Source organism: Mauremys mutica, chromosome 2 (genome assembly GCF_020497125.1).
Source record: "Mauremys mutica isolate MM-2020 ecotype Southern chromosome 2, ASM2049712v1, whole genome shotgun sequence".
In the NCBI taxonomy this organism is placed as follows: domain Eukaryota; kingdom Metazoa; phylum Chordata; order Testudines; family Geoemydidae; genus Mauremys; species Mauremys mutica.
This window is the reverse complement of record NC_059073.1, coordinates 3,173,690-3,187,726: the sequence shown is the minus strand read 5'-3', so window position 1 is coordinate 3,187,726 and position 14,037 is coordinate 3,173,690. Positions and strand designations below refer to the sequence as shown.

The 14,037-nt window shown below is 66.7% G+C and overlaps 1 protein-coding gene across 4 annotated transcripts in view; it reads left to right on the top strand.

Moving 5' to 3' along the window:
* Positions 1-9,912, top strand: part of LOC123364828 (microtubule-actin cross-linking factor 1-like) — a 90,882-nt gene extending 80,970 nt beyond the window's left edge. For 2 of the 4 annotated variants that reach the window (XM_045007275.1, XM_045007273.1), the window contains exons 26-33: positions 396-565; positions 1,296-1,458; positions 1,816-1,970; positions 4,024-4,098; positions 6,019-6,136; positions 8,297-8,481; positions 8,704-8,818; positions 8,948-9,912. In XM_045007275.1, the coding sequence (XP_044863210.1) occupies positions 396-565; positions 1,296-1,458; positions 1,816-1,970; positions 4,024-4,098; positions 6,019-6,136; positions 8,297-8,481; positions 8,704-8,818; positions 8,948-8,973 (1,007 nt within the window). In that variant the 3' untranslated portion in view covers positions 8,974-9,912. Of the gene's footprint in view, positions 1-395; positions 566-1,295; positions 1,459-1,815; positions 1,971-4,023; positions 4,099-6,018; positions 6,137-8,296; positions 8,482-8,703; positions 8,819-8,947 lie in introns of those variants that run through there. The other 2 variants (XR_006577293.1, XM_045007276.1) reach the window with 2 other exon arrangements.
* The last annotated feature ends 4,125 nt before the right edge of the window (positions 9,913-14,037 follow it).

The window sequence follows — 14,037 nt, the reverse complement described above, 5'->3', positions numbered from 1 at the left end:
ACCTCAGAGTTATAGTTCATATGTCTAGTTTCAGATACGAGAATGATACATTTATACAAATAGGATGAACACCCTCAGTAGATGATAAGCTTTGTAATGATACTTTACAAGAGACCTTTTGCATAAAGGATATTCCAGTTACATTATATTCACTCATAAGCATATTTCCTTAAAACATATGGAGTGCAACGGCACACCCCTCCCTCTTGATCCAACCCCCCACCTGCTGGATGCCCCCCTCACCGCCCCCTGGATCCCCCCTCAATACCCCCCCTCACTCTGCCTCTGCCCACTTCCCCCTGGAGCCCCCCTCACGGTCCCTCAATCCTCCCCTCACCGCCCCCTCAATCTCCCCCACCCATGGGCACTGAGACCCGTCTCTTGGCTGGCTGCAGGGCGACGCAGTGCTGTGAAACCCCCCCGCACCACTCCCCAGGTGCCGCTCATCGACCTGGAGCCCCAGAGCCCCCCCATGGCGCAGCTCCTGCACCGCTGGCAGCAGCTCTGGCTCCTGGCCTTGGACCGGCAGTACCGGCTGCAGAGCGCCCTGCAGCGGCTGCGCGAGGTAGGGGAGTTGGGCTCTTGCCCTCGTCTCATGGGTGGTGGTGCAGCCCGGGGGCCCTGCAGCAGGGTCTGTGAGGCAGGTCACAGGCACGGGCCTGGGTCAGAGCAGGGCATGCTGGGGGCCAGAGCGTGCCCGGACCCAGCCCGCTGGCCAGCGAGGGGTGCCCCTCAGACCTGGGAGCTCGGCACAGGCCAGACGCCCCTGGCAGAGCAGGGGACCACGGGCTGGCATGGTCCTTGGGGCACCCGCTGGGTGTGTCTGATGTGGCAGTGTCGCTCAGGCCCCGTGCGCTGGCTGGGCCCTTCTCGCCGGCAGAGGTGGCAGGTGGGGTCCGTGGGAGCGGCAGGCTGGGGTGGGTGCAGGCTGGCTGATGGGATGGAAGCCGGGCCTGGCTGCAGTGTGCACCACAGCACACACTCTGCTTCGGGCAACAGAACCCCCCCCAGGGTGGCTCGGCCGGGGGGGCAGGGCACAGACGCTCTGTTCCCCCCCATGGCCCCTGCCCGGCCGAGCCACCCTGGGGGGGGGGGCACAGACGCTCCATTCCCCCCCCCCATGGCCCCTGCCTGGCCGAGCCACCCTGGGGGGGGCAGGGCACGGACGCTCCGTCCCCCCCCCCATGGCTGAGCTGCCCCGGGGGGGGGGCAGGGCACACATACTCGGTCCCGCCTCCTGGCCCATGCCCGGCCGAGCTGCCCCCGTGGTTCATTCCTGGCGCCCTGTCTCTGAGGTGGAGGAGTTTGCGCACTTTGACTTTGGCGTCTGGAGGAAGCGGTACATGCAGTGGATCAGCCACAGGAAATCCCGCATCCTGGATGTTTTCCGAGGCATCGACCGGGACCAGGATGGGCGGATCAGCCAGCGGGAGTTCGTCCAGAGTGTCCTCTCCTCCAGTGAGCAGGGGTCTGGGCCCTGGAGTTGGGGGGGGGGACGGGAGGGAGTCCCTCCAGGGGGTCTGGGGAGCCCGGGTCCAGTTGACCTGGTTGATACACGCTGCACCTCCCCGCATCACCTGGTTTCCATGGTGACTAGAAGGCATCATGGGGGAGTGATGCTTTGGTAGGGTTGTAAGGGCAGATACTGGTGGGGGTGGGTGGGGGAGGGGCAGGGCCCTGACACTGGGGAATTTCTCCCTCCAGGAAGGACTGGGGCCAGGGAGACCCAGAGCAGGGCCGGGGAGCTGCCCGGTTCACAGGGGAACCGCTGCAGGGGCACTGAAGGGTTCTCTGACCGCGCTCCCCCCTCCCCAGAATTCCCCACTAATGTCTTGGAGATGAGCGCCGTGGCCAGTATCTTTGATATGAACAGTGATGGCTTCATTGATTACTACGAGTTCGTCAGCGCTCTGCAGCCCAGCCGGGACCCGCTGCGGAGGGTCGCTGACGCTGACCAGATCCAGGACGAGGTACGGCAGGGCGCGGAGCCGGGCAGCTCCGGCACTGGGAGGGCGCCAGGAGCTGGAGGAGAGGAGTGTTCGCAGCTAGTGCAGGGGGCGATGGGCAGCGAGTGGGCGCCCAAGGGGACCACTGGCAGCGTCTGGGCTGGCCTCCTGTGTCATGCAGGCCAGAGACGCCCCCAGCTAACTCCTAGAGCAGAGCTTGCAGACAAACACCCAACCCGGATTTAAACACTCCACCACTGCCCTGGTACATTGTCCTCCGCCTCATTGCCCTCCCTGTGAGAAACGTAGCCGCATCTCCTGCCTGCATTAGTCTGGCTTCAGCTTCCAGCCCTGCGAACCTGGTGGCCCTTCCTCTGCTGCACTGAAGGGCCCATTATCAAGTCTTCGTTCCTTGTGTTGGTGCTCGCAGACGGTGCTCCACTGGCCCGGGCCTGCTCGCTGTGAGCCAACAGACAGGCTGTCTGTGTGCTGGGCAAACCCCACTGGAAATGTTTGGTTTTCCATATAGTTCCTAAGGCCTCTGCTTCTCCCCAGTGAGAGCAGGGCCGTGGGGATGGGATGGGGCAGCAGCGCTGGTGTCTGCAGGCCAGGCATGGTCTCCAGGCGGGTTTTCCCCACTACACTGCCAGCGATTAGCAGGGTTTACGCCCGGCCTGTCACAAGGCCTTGGGAACTGCATCGGGGAGAAGGACGTAGAACGATGGTGAGAGGGAGGGAGACACAGACATGGCCACGCCCTGGCAGCCCTGCGCACTCTTTAGCCAAAGCCCCCGTTGGCTTCAGTCGCTGCTGACCCTGAGAAAGGCACCCAGGTTCGGAGCCACACGGAGACGGGTTCTGGGGGATTCCCGCATGTCCCTTATCTCACTGGAGCTCGTCGTTTGACAATGTCGGAATTGCCAGACTGCATCAGACCCGCCGTGGCCATTAAGGGGGGATATGACTGAGGTCTATAAGATCATCACTGGAGTGGAGAAAGCAAATAAGGAAGTGGCTGAGGGGAAAGCAGGGGACGTGTTATTCCTTGACTTTAGCAAAGCTTTTGACATGGTCTCCCACAGTATTGCCAGCAAGTTAAAGAAATATGGGCTGCATGAATGGACTATAAGGGGGTGTCACGGAGTCCCCGGGCGATGCTCTGGAACTGCTCCCCACAAAGCCAGGCAGGACTCTGGGGAGCCTCCTCTCCCTTGGAGCAGCCTGTCTGCAGGGCAAGAAGCTCCCATGGCTTCACCTCCTGGGTCTCTCCTTGGAGCATTCAGCATCCTCTGCCCCTCCGTGCGCTTCCCACAGCAAGTCCGCCCAGGCGGGGTCCTGGGGGGGCCACAGGGTCCTGCCCCCCCACTTCGCAGTCAGACATGACTCTCAGCCAGCCAGTAACACAGAGATTTATTAGATGACAGGAACACGGGCTAAAACAGAGCTTGTAGGTATAGAGAACAGGACCCCTCGGCCGGGTCCATTCTGGGGGTCAGTGAGACAGACCCCCACGTCTGCCCTCACTCCCCATCCCCAGCCAGCCCCAAACTGAAACCCCCTCCAGCCCTTCCTCTCTGGCCTTTCTCTCTTTCCCGGGCCAGGAGGTCACCTGATCTCTTTGTTCAACTTTAGCTATTCCCTTGCAGGGTGGAAGGGCCCCGGCCATTTGTTGCTAGGAGTCAGAGTGTTGGCCATTTATGCACAATGGAGACTTAAGAAATGCATAGGGGAAACTGAGGCACTCACAGTATTTAGAGGAAACATTAAGAACAGTCCCACTCTCCACACAGCCGTCCTGCTCCATGTAGCTGATGAGTTGAATTGGGACTCTGGGGTCATGCCCCACCTGCCAGTGACGCTGGAGCTGTTCCTGCCCCTTCACGCCAGGGCTGGGCAGCTTGCAGGGCCCAGGGCTCACAGCAGGTGGGGAAGATGATGGCGGGAGGAAGGGCAGATGCTGCGAGCTGGGGGCTGGGTCTCTCCAGGCTGTCAGCCAGCGCATGGAGTCCCAGTCTCTGGAGGCCGCGCTGGGCGGTCACAGGCCTCACACTGCTCAGGTCCTTGTGCTGTGTTCCAGGTAAACCGGCAGGTGGCCCAGTGCAACTGCGCCAAGCGCTTCCAGGTGGAGCAGATCAGTGCCAATCGGTACCGGGTAAGTGCCATCCCCGGGCCTGTGCTGCCTCCCGCCTGCCCTCGGCGAGCTGGAACTGCCAGAGCCTGGCGTGTCCCTGCCCGCTCGGCTGCCTGGGTCCACAAGCGCGGACACTGCACTTATCCTGAGTCTCCCTCAGCCGTGACCCCTCTATGCCGGGGAGCTGGGAGATGTTCAGCTCCTTGGCCAGAGCTGAGACTTGGGGCTGAGTCCTCCCAGCCCTTTGGGCCCCAGACAGCCGCCCGGTGAGGTGCCCAGTCAGTACGGAGAGGCTGCAGCTCCCCCAGGTCAGTACGGAGATGCTGCGGCTCCTCCCCACCTCCCCGCGTCAGTACAGAGGGGCCACGGCTCCCCCACACTGGTCAGTATGGAGAGGACTCGAGCAGGGTTGGAGGCAGGCAACAGGCCGATTGGGGGCTGGCGGGAGCCGTGGCTAGGAGGCCGGGAGCCCGGGCTGGGGGTCGGAGGCGGCAACGGGACGATTGGGGGCGGGCGGGAGCCGTGGCTAGGAGGCCGGGAGCCTGGGGCTGGGGGTCGGAGGCGGCGACGGGACGATTGGGGGCGGGTGGGAGCCGTGGCTAGGAGGCCGGGAGCCCGTGGCTGGGGGTCGGAGGCGGCGTCGGGACGATTGGGGGCGGGCGGGAGCCGTGGCTAGGAGGCGGGGAGCCCGGGGCTGGGGGTTGGAGGCGGCGACGGGACGATGGGGGGCGGGTGGGAGCCGTGGCTAGGAGGCTGGGAGCCCGGGGCTGGGGGTTGGAGGCGGCGACGGGACGATTGGGGGCGGGTGGGAGCCGTGGCTAGGAGGCCGGGAGCCCGGGGCTGGGGGTTGGAGGCGGCGACGGGACGATTGGGCGCGGGTGGGAGCCGTGGCTAGGAGGCCGGGAGCCCGGGGCTGGGGGTCGGAGGCGGCGACGGGACGATTGGGGGCGGGCGGGAGCCGTGGCTAGGAGGCCGGGAGCCCGGGGCTGGGGGGAGGCGGCGACGGGACGATTGGGGGCGGGCGGGAGCCGTGGCTAGGAGGCCGGGAGCCCGGGCTGGGGGTCGGAGGCGGCGACGGGACGATTGGGGGCGGGCGGGAGCCGTGGCTAGGAGGCCGGGAGCCCGGGGCTGGGGGTCGGAGGCGGCGACGGGACGATTGGGGGCGGGCGGGAGCCGTGGCTAGGAGGCCGGGAGCCCGGGGCTGGGGGTCGGAGGCGGCGACGGGACGATTGGGGGCGGGCGGGAGCCGTGGCTAGGAGGCCGGGAGCCCGGGGCTGGGGGTCGGAGGCGGCGACGGGACGATTGGGGGCGGGCGGGAGCCGTGGCTAGGAGGCCGGGAGCCCGGGGCTGGGGGTCGGAGGCGGCGACGGGACGATTGGGGGCGGGCGGGAGCCGTGGCTAGGAGAGCCGGGAGCCCGGGGCTGGGGGTCGGAGGCAGCGACGGGACGATTGGGGGCTGGCGGGAGCCGTGGCTAGGAGGCCGGGAGCCCGGGGCTGGGGGTCGGAGGCGGCGACGGGACGATTGGGGGCAGGCGGGAGCCGTGGCTAGGAGGCCAGGAGTCTGGGGCTGGGGGTTGAAGAGGGACCGTGATAATTTGGCTCCTCACAGGCGGCCCGACTCGTGTAGGTGCTGGCTCACCCTGGACGTGCCCCAGACAGCCCCTGCAGCCGCCTGCCCCGGCTACGGCCCCACACCGTGCCTGGCTGGCTGCCGCTCGAGCACAAGGCACTGTAGGTCCTGCTACTAATCGGGGCTTTGTCTCCTATCGGTGCCTATTACCCCAGCCCCGACCCAACTTGTCACCCTGCTGTCTGGTCACCCCACTGCTCCCCTCGGACAGGCCCTGGCTGCAGGCTGGGAAGGGGCTCACAAGCCCTGTCTCGGGCCGCGTCCTCGCTGCAGAGCCCCGGTGACTCACGCTGCCCGTGCTTTGCCTGCAGTTCGGGGAGTCGCAGCAGCTGCGCATGGTGCGGATCCTGCGTAGCACCTTGATGGTGAGAGTGGGGGGAGGCTGGATCGCGCTCGACGAGTTCCTGGTGAAGAACGACCCCTGCAGAGGTAAGCGGAGCGGGCGGGGCCTGGGCTCCCTGCAGCACATGGGGCAGAGCCAGAGATCTTGGGGGGCCTGGAGGCTCAGCTAGGGGAATTCCCCCTTCACCCTGTGCCTGGGGGTGAGGTCGCCGGCCAGCTGGCGACCTGGAAACGGCTCAGGCTGTCCCCTCCCCAGGGGCTTGGTTTTCCTGTGGGTCTAGGGCTGGCTCAGGGAGCAGGGCGGCTGCTCCTCGCTGGAGTCCTGCAGCCTAGTGCCTGCATTTCTCACTCCACTCAGGGCCTGTGCACAGGGCTCGGTGCATGATGGGGGCCCCCTGCCGTGGGCCCCCCGCATCCCACTCACAGCAGTGCCTGGGAGGGGCCCTGCACAGCCTGGCTTGCTCAGCTGTCATGGCCCCCCAGGGCCCCTCGCCAGCCCCCCGGCTCCCTTACGCAGTCCCTGGCCCCACTGCTAACCCACAGGTCACCCTGCCCAGTAGTGAGAGGAGGGGACCCAGGCTATGGGGCAGGGCCCTCCCGCCTGCCCTGTGCCCTCTGGGGAGCCCTGGCCCAGCCCAGCCAGTACTGCTCTCAGGGGCCCCAGGCTGTGGCTGGGCTGGAGCCCGCAGGAAGCAGCAGGGGAGGGGGAACTGGCTGAGACTAGCAGGGTTTCACCCCCTACCTTGTTGGGCTCCTGGGTGGGGGCTTCACTGACTGGCTGGGCAGGGCAGGGGGTAGCGGGGCCCGACCTGCCCCCAGAATGGCCGGAGCAGGGTAGCATGGAGCTAGGGCGAGTGGGGGGCTCGGTGTCTGTGCTGTGCCTGTGCAGCCAGCAGGGGGTGCCGCAGGCCGAGGGATGGGAAGGCTGCGGCCTTGGAAGTCGAGTGTCCCAAAGCTGGGAGCGTCCCAGTGCCTGCCGGGCAGACAGATATTCCCTCCCGCTGGCCCGGAGCCACAGGCTGCCGCAGCAGCAAGAAACGCCGGGCTTGGGGCAGGCTCGTTTTGTGCTCAAAGCCCTCAGAACAAGAGCCGACTGCTTGGCACGTCTGTGGCCAAACTATGAACCAAACCCAGGAGTCCTGGCCCCCAGCTGTAACCAACAAACCTCCCAGAGCCGGGGAGAGAACCCAGGAGTCCTAGCCCCCAGCTGCAACCCCCACATCTCCCAGAGCTGGGGAGAGAACCCAGGAGTCCTAGCCCCCAGCTGCAACCCCCACATCTCCCAGAGCTGGGGAGAGAACCCAGGAGTCCTAGCCCCCAGCTGCAACTCCCACATCTTCCAGAGCCGGGGAGAGAACCCAGGAGTCCTAGCCCCCAACTGTAACCAACAAACCTCCCAGAGCCGGGGAGAGAACCCAGGAGTCCTAGCCCCCAGCTGCAACCCCCACATCTCCCAGAGCTGGGGAGAGAACCCAGGAGTCATAGACTTATAGACTTTAAGGTCAGAAGGGACCATTATGATCATCTAGTCTGACCTCCTTCAAGATGCAGGCCACAGAATCTCACCCACCCACTCCTGTAACAACCCCCTAACCTATGTCTGAGTTACTGAAGTCCTCAAATTGTGGTTTGAAGACCTCAAGGTGCAGAGAATTCTCCAGCAAGTGACCCGTGCCCCACGCTGCAGAGGAAGGCGAACCCCCCACCCCAGGGCCTCTGCCAATCTGCCCTGGAGGAAAATTCCTTCCCGACCCCAAATATGACGATCAGCTGAACCCTGAGCATGTGGGCAAGACTCACCAGCCAGACATCCAGGAAAGAATTCTCTGTAGTAACTCAGATCCCATCCCATCTAACATCCCATCCCAGACCTCTGGGCATACTTACCTGCTGATACCCCCAGCCCTCGCTCTAACCCACTCACTTCCCAGAGCTGGGGACAGAAGTCCTCCCCCCTGGCCCGCTCTACCCACTCGACCTTGCTAAAATTCACGTCTCGTAGAATCTGCCGCCAAGACCTAACCCAGCTGGTCCCCTGGGAATAATCCACTGGGCAGCAGCAGTTCAGCCCAGCTGTGGCTGCCCCACTGGCAAACCCAGCCAGGGCCCAGGGCCAGCTGTTAGCCCTGGTGACTCCCTCCCTGGCCCCCCGCAGCCCATGCCTGGTGCCCAGCATGGCCCTGCCGGCGGGCAGCCGCTGTCTGCGCCCACAGCCTCTCGCTCACCGGATCTGTCTCCCCTGAGCAGTGAAGGGACGGACCAACCTGAAGATCAATGAGAAATACCTGTCCCCAGACGCCTTAGGGGCCGTGACTGCCTGTGCCGGCAGCCAGTCAGCCCCCCCCTCCAAAGTGCTGTCCCCCAGCCGCTCCAACTCCAGCCTCAGCCTCTACAGCAGTGCCTCAGCCCCCAGCAGCCCCCTGGCCAGGAAGGTAAGAGCCACCGGGCCTGGGGAGCCCGGGGAGCGACGGGAGGGGGACCCATGGCAGTGTGTGCCTGCTGCAAGGCTGGGCCGGGCAGGGCAGGGACTCCTTCCCCAGGCGGGAGGACAGGGGCCCCGGGACCCAGGATCACACCCGGGCTGGATTCCCCAACCCTGCCCTCAGCTCCTTCCCCAGCCGTGTCCTCGGGTAACCGCCTCTCCTCTGCCCCAGGCTGTCCTGCGCCGGACGCGCTCCGGAGACCGGTGCCCCCGCAGCTCCCTCCTGGCTGACGGGGCTGAGCTGAGCTTCTCCGCCCCCCAGGCCAGCACAGAGCCTGCGCCCCCAGGTGAGAGCCCACACGCAGACTCCAGCAGCCTGGGCTGGGGCACCGGGAGGCCTCCCAGCCCCGCCCCTTGGGCCTGCCCCGCTGCCAAAGCTCCTCTTGGACCAGACCCTCTCTCTGCTTTGCTTCCAGAGCCCCCCGAAGGCCCCCCCACCTGAGAGCGGCCCCCCTGCACCAGGGACAGCAGGCGCCTTCCCCGGCACAGCCCGAGCCCCACGCAGGATTTTCTGCCCTTCCCAATGGCTGCGCCAGCAGCGCCACTGCCACGCCAGGGATGTGGCTCCAAGGCTGGAGAGGATGGAGGATCCTGGCCTGACCCTTCAGCAGAGAGCTGGGTGTGTGTGTGTGTGTGTGTGCGCGCGCACCCCTCAGGGTGTGGGTGTGTACTTTGGGGTGTGTGCACGTGTACCTGCGTGTGTACCTCGGGGTGTGTGTGTGTGTGTGTACCTCACAGGCTGTGTGTGTACCTGCTTGTGTAATTCATGGGGGAGGGGTGTACCTGTGTGTGTACGTCGGGGGGGAGGGGTGTGTGGGTGTGCACCTGGGGGGGTGTACCTCAGAGTGTGTGTGAGGTGTGTGTGTGTGTACATGTACCTCATGGGGTGTGTGTAGCTCGAGGTGTGTGCGTGCTCTGCTGAGGGCTCTGCCCGTCCCCGGCTCACAGGGCAGGGAGCCAGAGGGACCCGCGGACAGGGCTCTGCTGTGTCCATCTGTCGTGCCGCTGGGCCTGGCCCAGGACATATGCAAACCCTGCCATGAAACACACCAGACTGCGCCCCCTCCGGCACTCGCTAACTCCCCCGGCGCAGTGGGGAGACGGCTCAGGGTGACAACAGCCCCTGCACCTGGAGACAGACCCTGGGATCCCACCCGGCCCCGAAGACTCTGCCCTCAGCTGCCCTGGGGCTGCAACAGCGGGTGCAAGGACCAGCCCCGTCACCATGGGCGTCGTCTGCTCCGGTGCTGCACCGTTAAACCTGGCACTGCCCCCCCAGCCAGCGCCCTGCCCTGCCCTGCCCCCTGCAGCCAGCTCCCTGCCCCCCCAGCGCCCCCTGCTGGGAGCCCCCCAGCCAGCGCCCTGCACTGCCCTCCCCAGCGCCCCCCAGCCAGTGCCCTGCCCTGACCCCCCAGCCAGCGCCCTGCTCCGCCCCCACAGCACCCCCTGCTGGGAATCCCCCAGCCAGCGCCCTGCCCCCACAGCGCCCCCTGCTGGGAGCCCCCCAGCCAGTGCCCTGCCCCCCCAGCGCCCCCTGCTGGGAGCCCCCCAGCCAGTGCCCTGCCCTGCCCTCCCCAGTGCCCCCCAGCCAGTGCCCTGCCCTGCCCCCCAAGCCAGTGCCCCCTGCTGGGATTCCCCCCAGCCCACACTCCTGCCCTGTTCCCCCCAGCGCCCCCTGCTGGGAACCCTCCAGACCGTGCTCCTGCCCTGCCCCCCCAGCCAGCATTCCTGCCCCCGCCCCCCACACTCCCTGCTGGGAATCCCCCCAGCCAGCACCCTGCCCCACTCCCCTGCTGGGAGGCTGGGCTCTGCGTTCCCACCGTCAGTGAAGCTGCTGCCTGACCCCCTCCCCGCCTGGTGTGGGGTAGCCAGTAATAGGTCCCGGGGGCGGGGGGGCATCAGAGCCCCAGCCCTGCAGCCTGCGCTCCGGTCAGACGCTAACCCCGAGCCTGCTGCAGGCAGAGCCTGGAGTCCCAGCCCAGCTGCAGGGCCCATATCTGGTGCTAACCCCTCTCTGGCCCCCTTGGGTTCCCCCCCACCCCCCACTGAGCTAGGGCGACCAGCCACCCTCCAATCCCCCTGCTGCACCCACAGCGGGTCCAGCCCGGAGCCCATGCCCCCGCCCCTGCCTGCAGCACTGACCCCTGGCAGCAGGGCCCCCCACTGCCTCGAGCCTGTTCTCCGTCGCCCGCTGCCCTGCCAGCACCAGCGCTGAATGTAACCACGCCCCAGCCAGGGACAATAAAGCAGGTTTTTCTATTGGCCCCACGGCGCCGCCCGGCGCGTTTGTGTGTCCAGCTGCTCCCGCTCGCGCTCCGCCTGGGGCCCGCAGAGACGTGGGAGCCAGGCCTGCTGCAGAGGCCGGGTCACGGGAGCCGTTAGGGGCCTCAGGGCTCAGGCCAGCTCTGCCCCGGGCGGGCCCCTGTGGGGAAGCTGGGGGGCAGAGGCTGCGCTTAGCCCAGGGCTCCAAGCAGAACCGGCCTGCGCTTCGTGCTGGTGCCCCGCCAGCAGGGCATGACGGCGGGAGGAAGCCCTCGGCGATGGCACCGCACTCCCTGGGGCTGGCACAGCGCTGGGCCCTGCAGCCTGGAGCTCGGCGAGAGCTGCATGAGCAGCAGTGCCTGTGGCTGGCCAGTGCGCCGTGCCCACACATGCTACTGCCCTCGGGGCCGGCACTGGGGCAGGGACTGCCAAGCCCCGGGCGGGTGGCTGGTGCAGACGTGCTCGGCGGCTCTTATTCATCCGGTTGCCAAGGCAAACATCGCTGCGATTCCTGTGAAAGAGGCGTTGCTGCTTCTCAGCCCAGCCGGCACCTGCGCCTCGGGCCCTGTGGCTGCACGGCTCTCGCACCAGAGCCGACAGCTCCCCGCCCAGGACAGGAACCTGAGCTAGGCGGCCACCGGCACGGCCTGGAACCCCAGCGTCCTGGGCCGTGCACCAGCCCTGCTGTGCCTCCCACCCGCATGGCACCACAGAGCAATGACAAGGGGCCCAGGACTCAATGGGTCTGTGGGCAGCCTGGCCCCGGAGGCCTGCAGCCACACCCACCCCGGCACCAGGGCTCCAAAGAGCCTTCAGGGGTAACCAAAAGTTCTGCTCCCGGTGAACCTCACGCAGCTGATTGAATTACCCAATTTGCATGTGGCCGCTAACTTCACCCGATGGGCAGCATGCCCTGCGCCCAGCTGCAGTGGGGCAGACGGGCCTGGGGGGTGCCAGGGGATGAGGCTCCTGGGGGCAGGGGGCTGCTACGAGAGCAGCTTGACGCTGGGGCTTCTGTGGGTCTGGTGGAGCCGGGTGCGGCAGGGAGGGAGGAGGCAGGATCAGGCCCCTCGGTTGTGCCGGGCAGGCACCAGGCTGCCTGCTCAGTGCCCAGGAGCTGGGACTGCAAGCCAACGGCGGCTGCCTTCCCGCAGCTCCGCTCGCCGGGGCCAGGGGTCCCGCGCAGCCCGGCTCTCGGCCAGGGCCCCAGCTTCCCCCTGGGCTCTGCACCTGCCTTTCCCCCAGGGGCTCAGGCAGGGATGGAGCCAGCGGCTGGGCCTGCCACTCATGCGGGTGCACGGCCATCCCTGCCGTCAGACTGACCGGCGACTGCAGCAGCAGGGCCCCGAGAGACCCGGAGCCCAGCCCTCCATACACAGCCACCCCCCACCCCTGCACGGCAGCGGCCGGTTCTCTAGGGCACGGCCCCATTGCCCCCCAGGCAGCGAGGGGTAGTGAGCAGGAGCCAGCCACGCGGGCGGTGCCTGAGGAGTAACATCCCGCCCATGCAAACGGTGCTTTGGGATCATCACAATCGCAGGCAGGTACTTACACGTGTCATTGCCCAGGGGCTGCACCAGCTGCACAGAGCCCAGACTGCAGCCCGCCTTGCCCCACTCCTTGCTGGGCAGTGACGAGCGAATCCAGCCCAGCCTCAGGCAGGGGCCCGGGCGTGAGACGGGCCCAGTCACTATTGTGTGTCTCTCCATCCCGGCCCCTGTCTCAGCTGCACAGCCCCAGGTGTTGGCTCTCCCAGTCAGGGGCCTTGTCAGCCCCAACCATCCCGTTGCCCAGTTCTGCACCCCCTGAGCCGTGGTGCCCCCCACGGGTGCAGCATCCCACCCATGTACAGGACGCTCCCCCACCCCACCCGGCTGCGCACTGAGCGGGGGCTGGCCCCTCGGCTCCCCAGGCCCAGCGTGGGGTGGGCTGTCAGGGCATCCTGCCACCCCCGTGCCAGCGGCCAGGGAGCCGCCCGCTCACCCAGCTTGGTCAGGTCCCCCGGAGAGCCGCCCTCGCCACTGACCTAAATCATGCGGTGCCAGCTGCGAATGCTGCCGCTCCCTGATCACCCCAGCGCCAGGCCCAGACTGTAGCACGTGCTGTTAATCTCCTCCCAGCCCTCTGTGCATCCTCCCTTTGCCAACCCCTGCCCTGTGCCAGCCCTGCCCCCTTCTGTGCCAGCCCCCTGCCCTGTGCCAGCCCCTGCCCTCTGTGCATGTCTCCTTTAGTTGCACCTTTGCAGGGGAGGGGCCCGGCCATCCGTTGCTAGGAGACAGTGTCAGGCATTCGGTTGCACTGGCCAGTTGCTTTGCTAGATACTTAGAGGCCGGCACCCAGCATTCCCAGCCCCCAGTGCGAACAGTCCCACTTCGTCACACCTCTCCCCCCTTCGAGACCGAACTGAGCGGGGTCACTCCAGCCAGTGACCTGGGGAAGTTCGAACCCACCTACATTCCCACAGAGGCCCCAGGGTCCCCCCCGTTCTGGGGGAAGAGTCACCCCAGGTCATTCCAGTTTCCTGCCCCCCTGTAGGTCGGGGGGACTCAAGGGCACTCACAGTTTGCAGCTGGGAAGGCTTATGCAGCTCGTGCCCTTTCCCCACCCCAGTACCCCTGGGGTTCAAGCTGGGCTGGGGGCTTCTCCCTGCGTTCCAGTCTGGGGGGCTGTGATTTGGGCTCCCTTGGTTCAGAGCCCCCCTTCTGATCCTGGCCCCCCTCTGGAAAGGCTCCTCTGTGCTGGGCCAGGGTCCTACAGCCATTTTCCCCCTGTCCCGGGCCTTCCTCCCCCTCTGGCAGGGGGCACAGGCGCGGCAGTGCTGCCGGACATGGGCAAAGACCCCAGGCCAGTAAAAGCTCCGTAGCAGCCTCTGCTGGGTACGCCAGGCTCCCTGGTGCCCTGCAAGGGGGATGTCATAGGCCTGGCACAGCAGCCGGCGGCGATACTTCCGGGGTACCACCAGCTGCCTCCTGATCCCCCCTGACTCCACTTTCCCTGGGGGAGCCCATTCTCGGTACAGGAACCTCTTCTCCTACAGGAACCTTTTCCGGCCACCTCCCCCCAGGGTCTGTCCCCCACCGAGGTCGGCCAGGTCCCTTATCTTCCGCAAGGAGGGGTCTTTCTGCACCTCGGCCTGGAACTCAGCAGCTGGGGCAGGGACGGGGATCTGCTCTCTCTCACCGGCTGGGTCTGTGGCCGCAGCCTCTCTGAGCCCTGTCCCTGGGCGTTCCCTCCCCACCAGGTT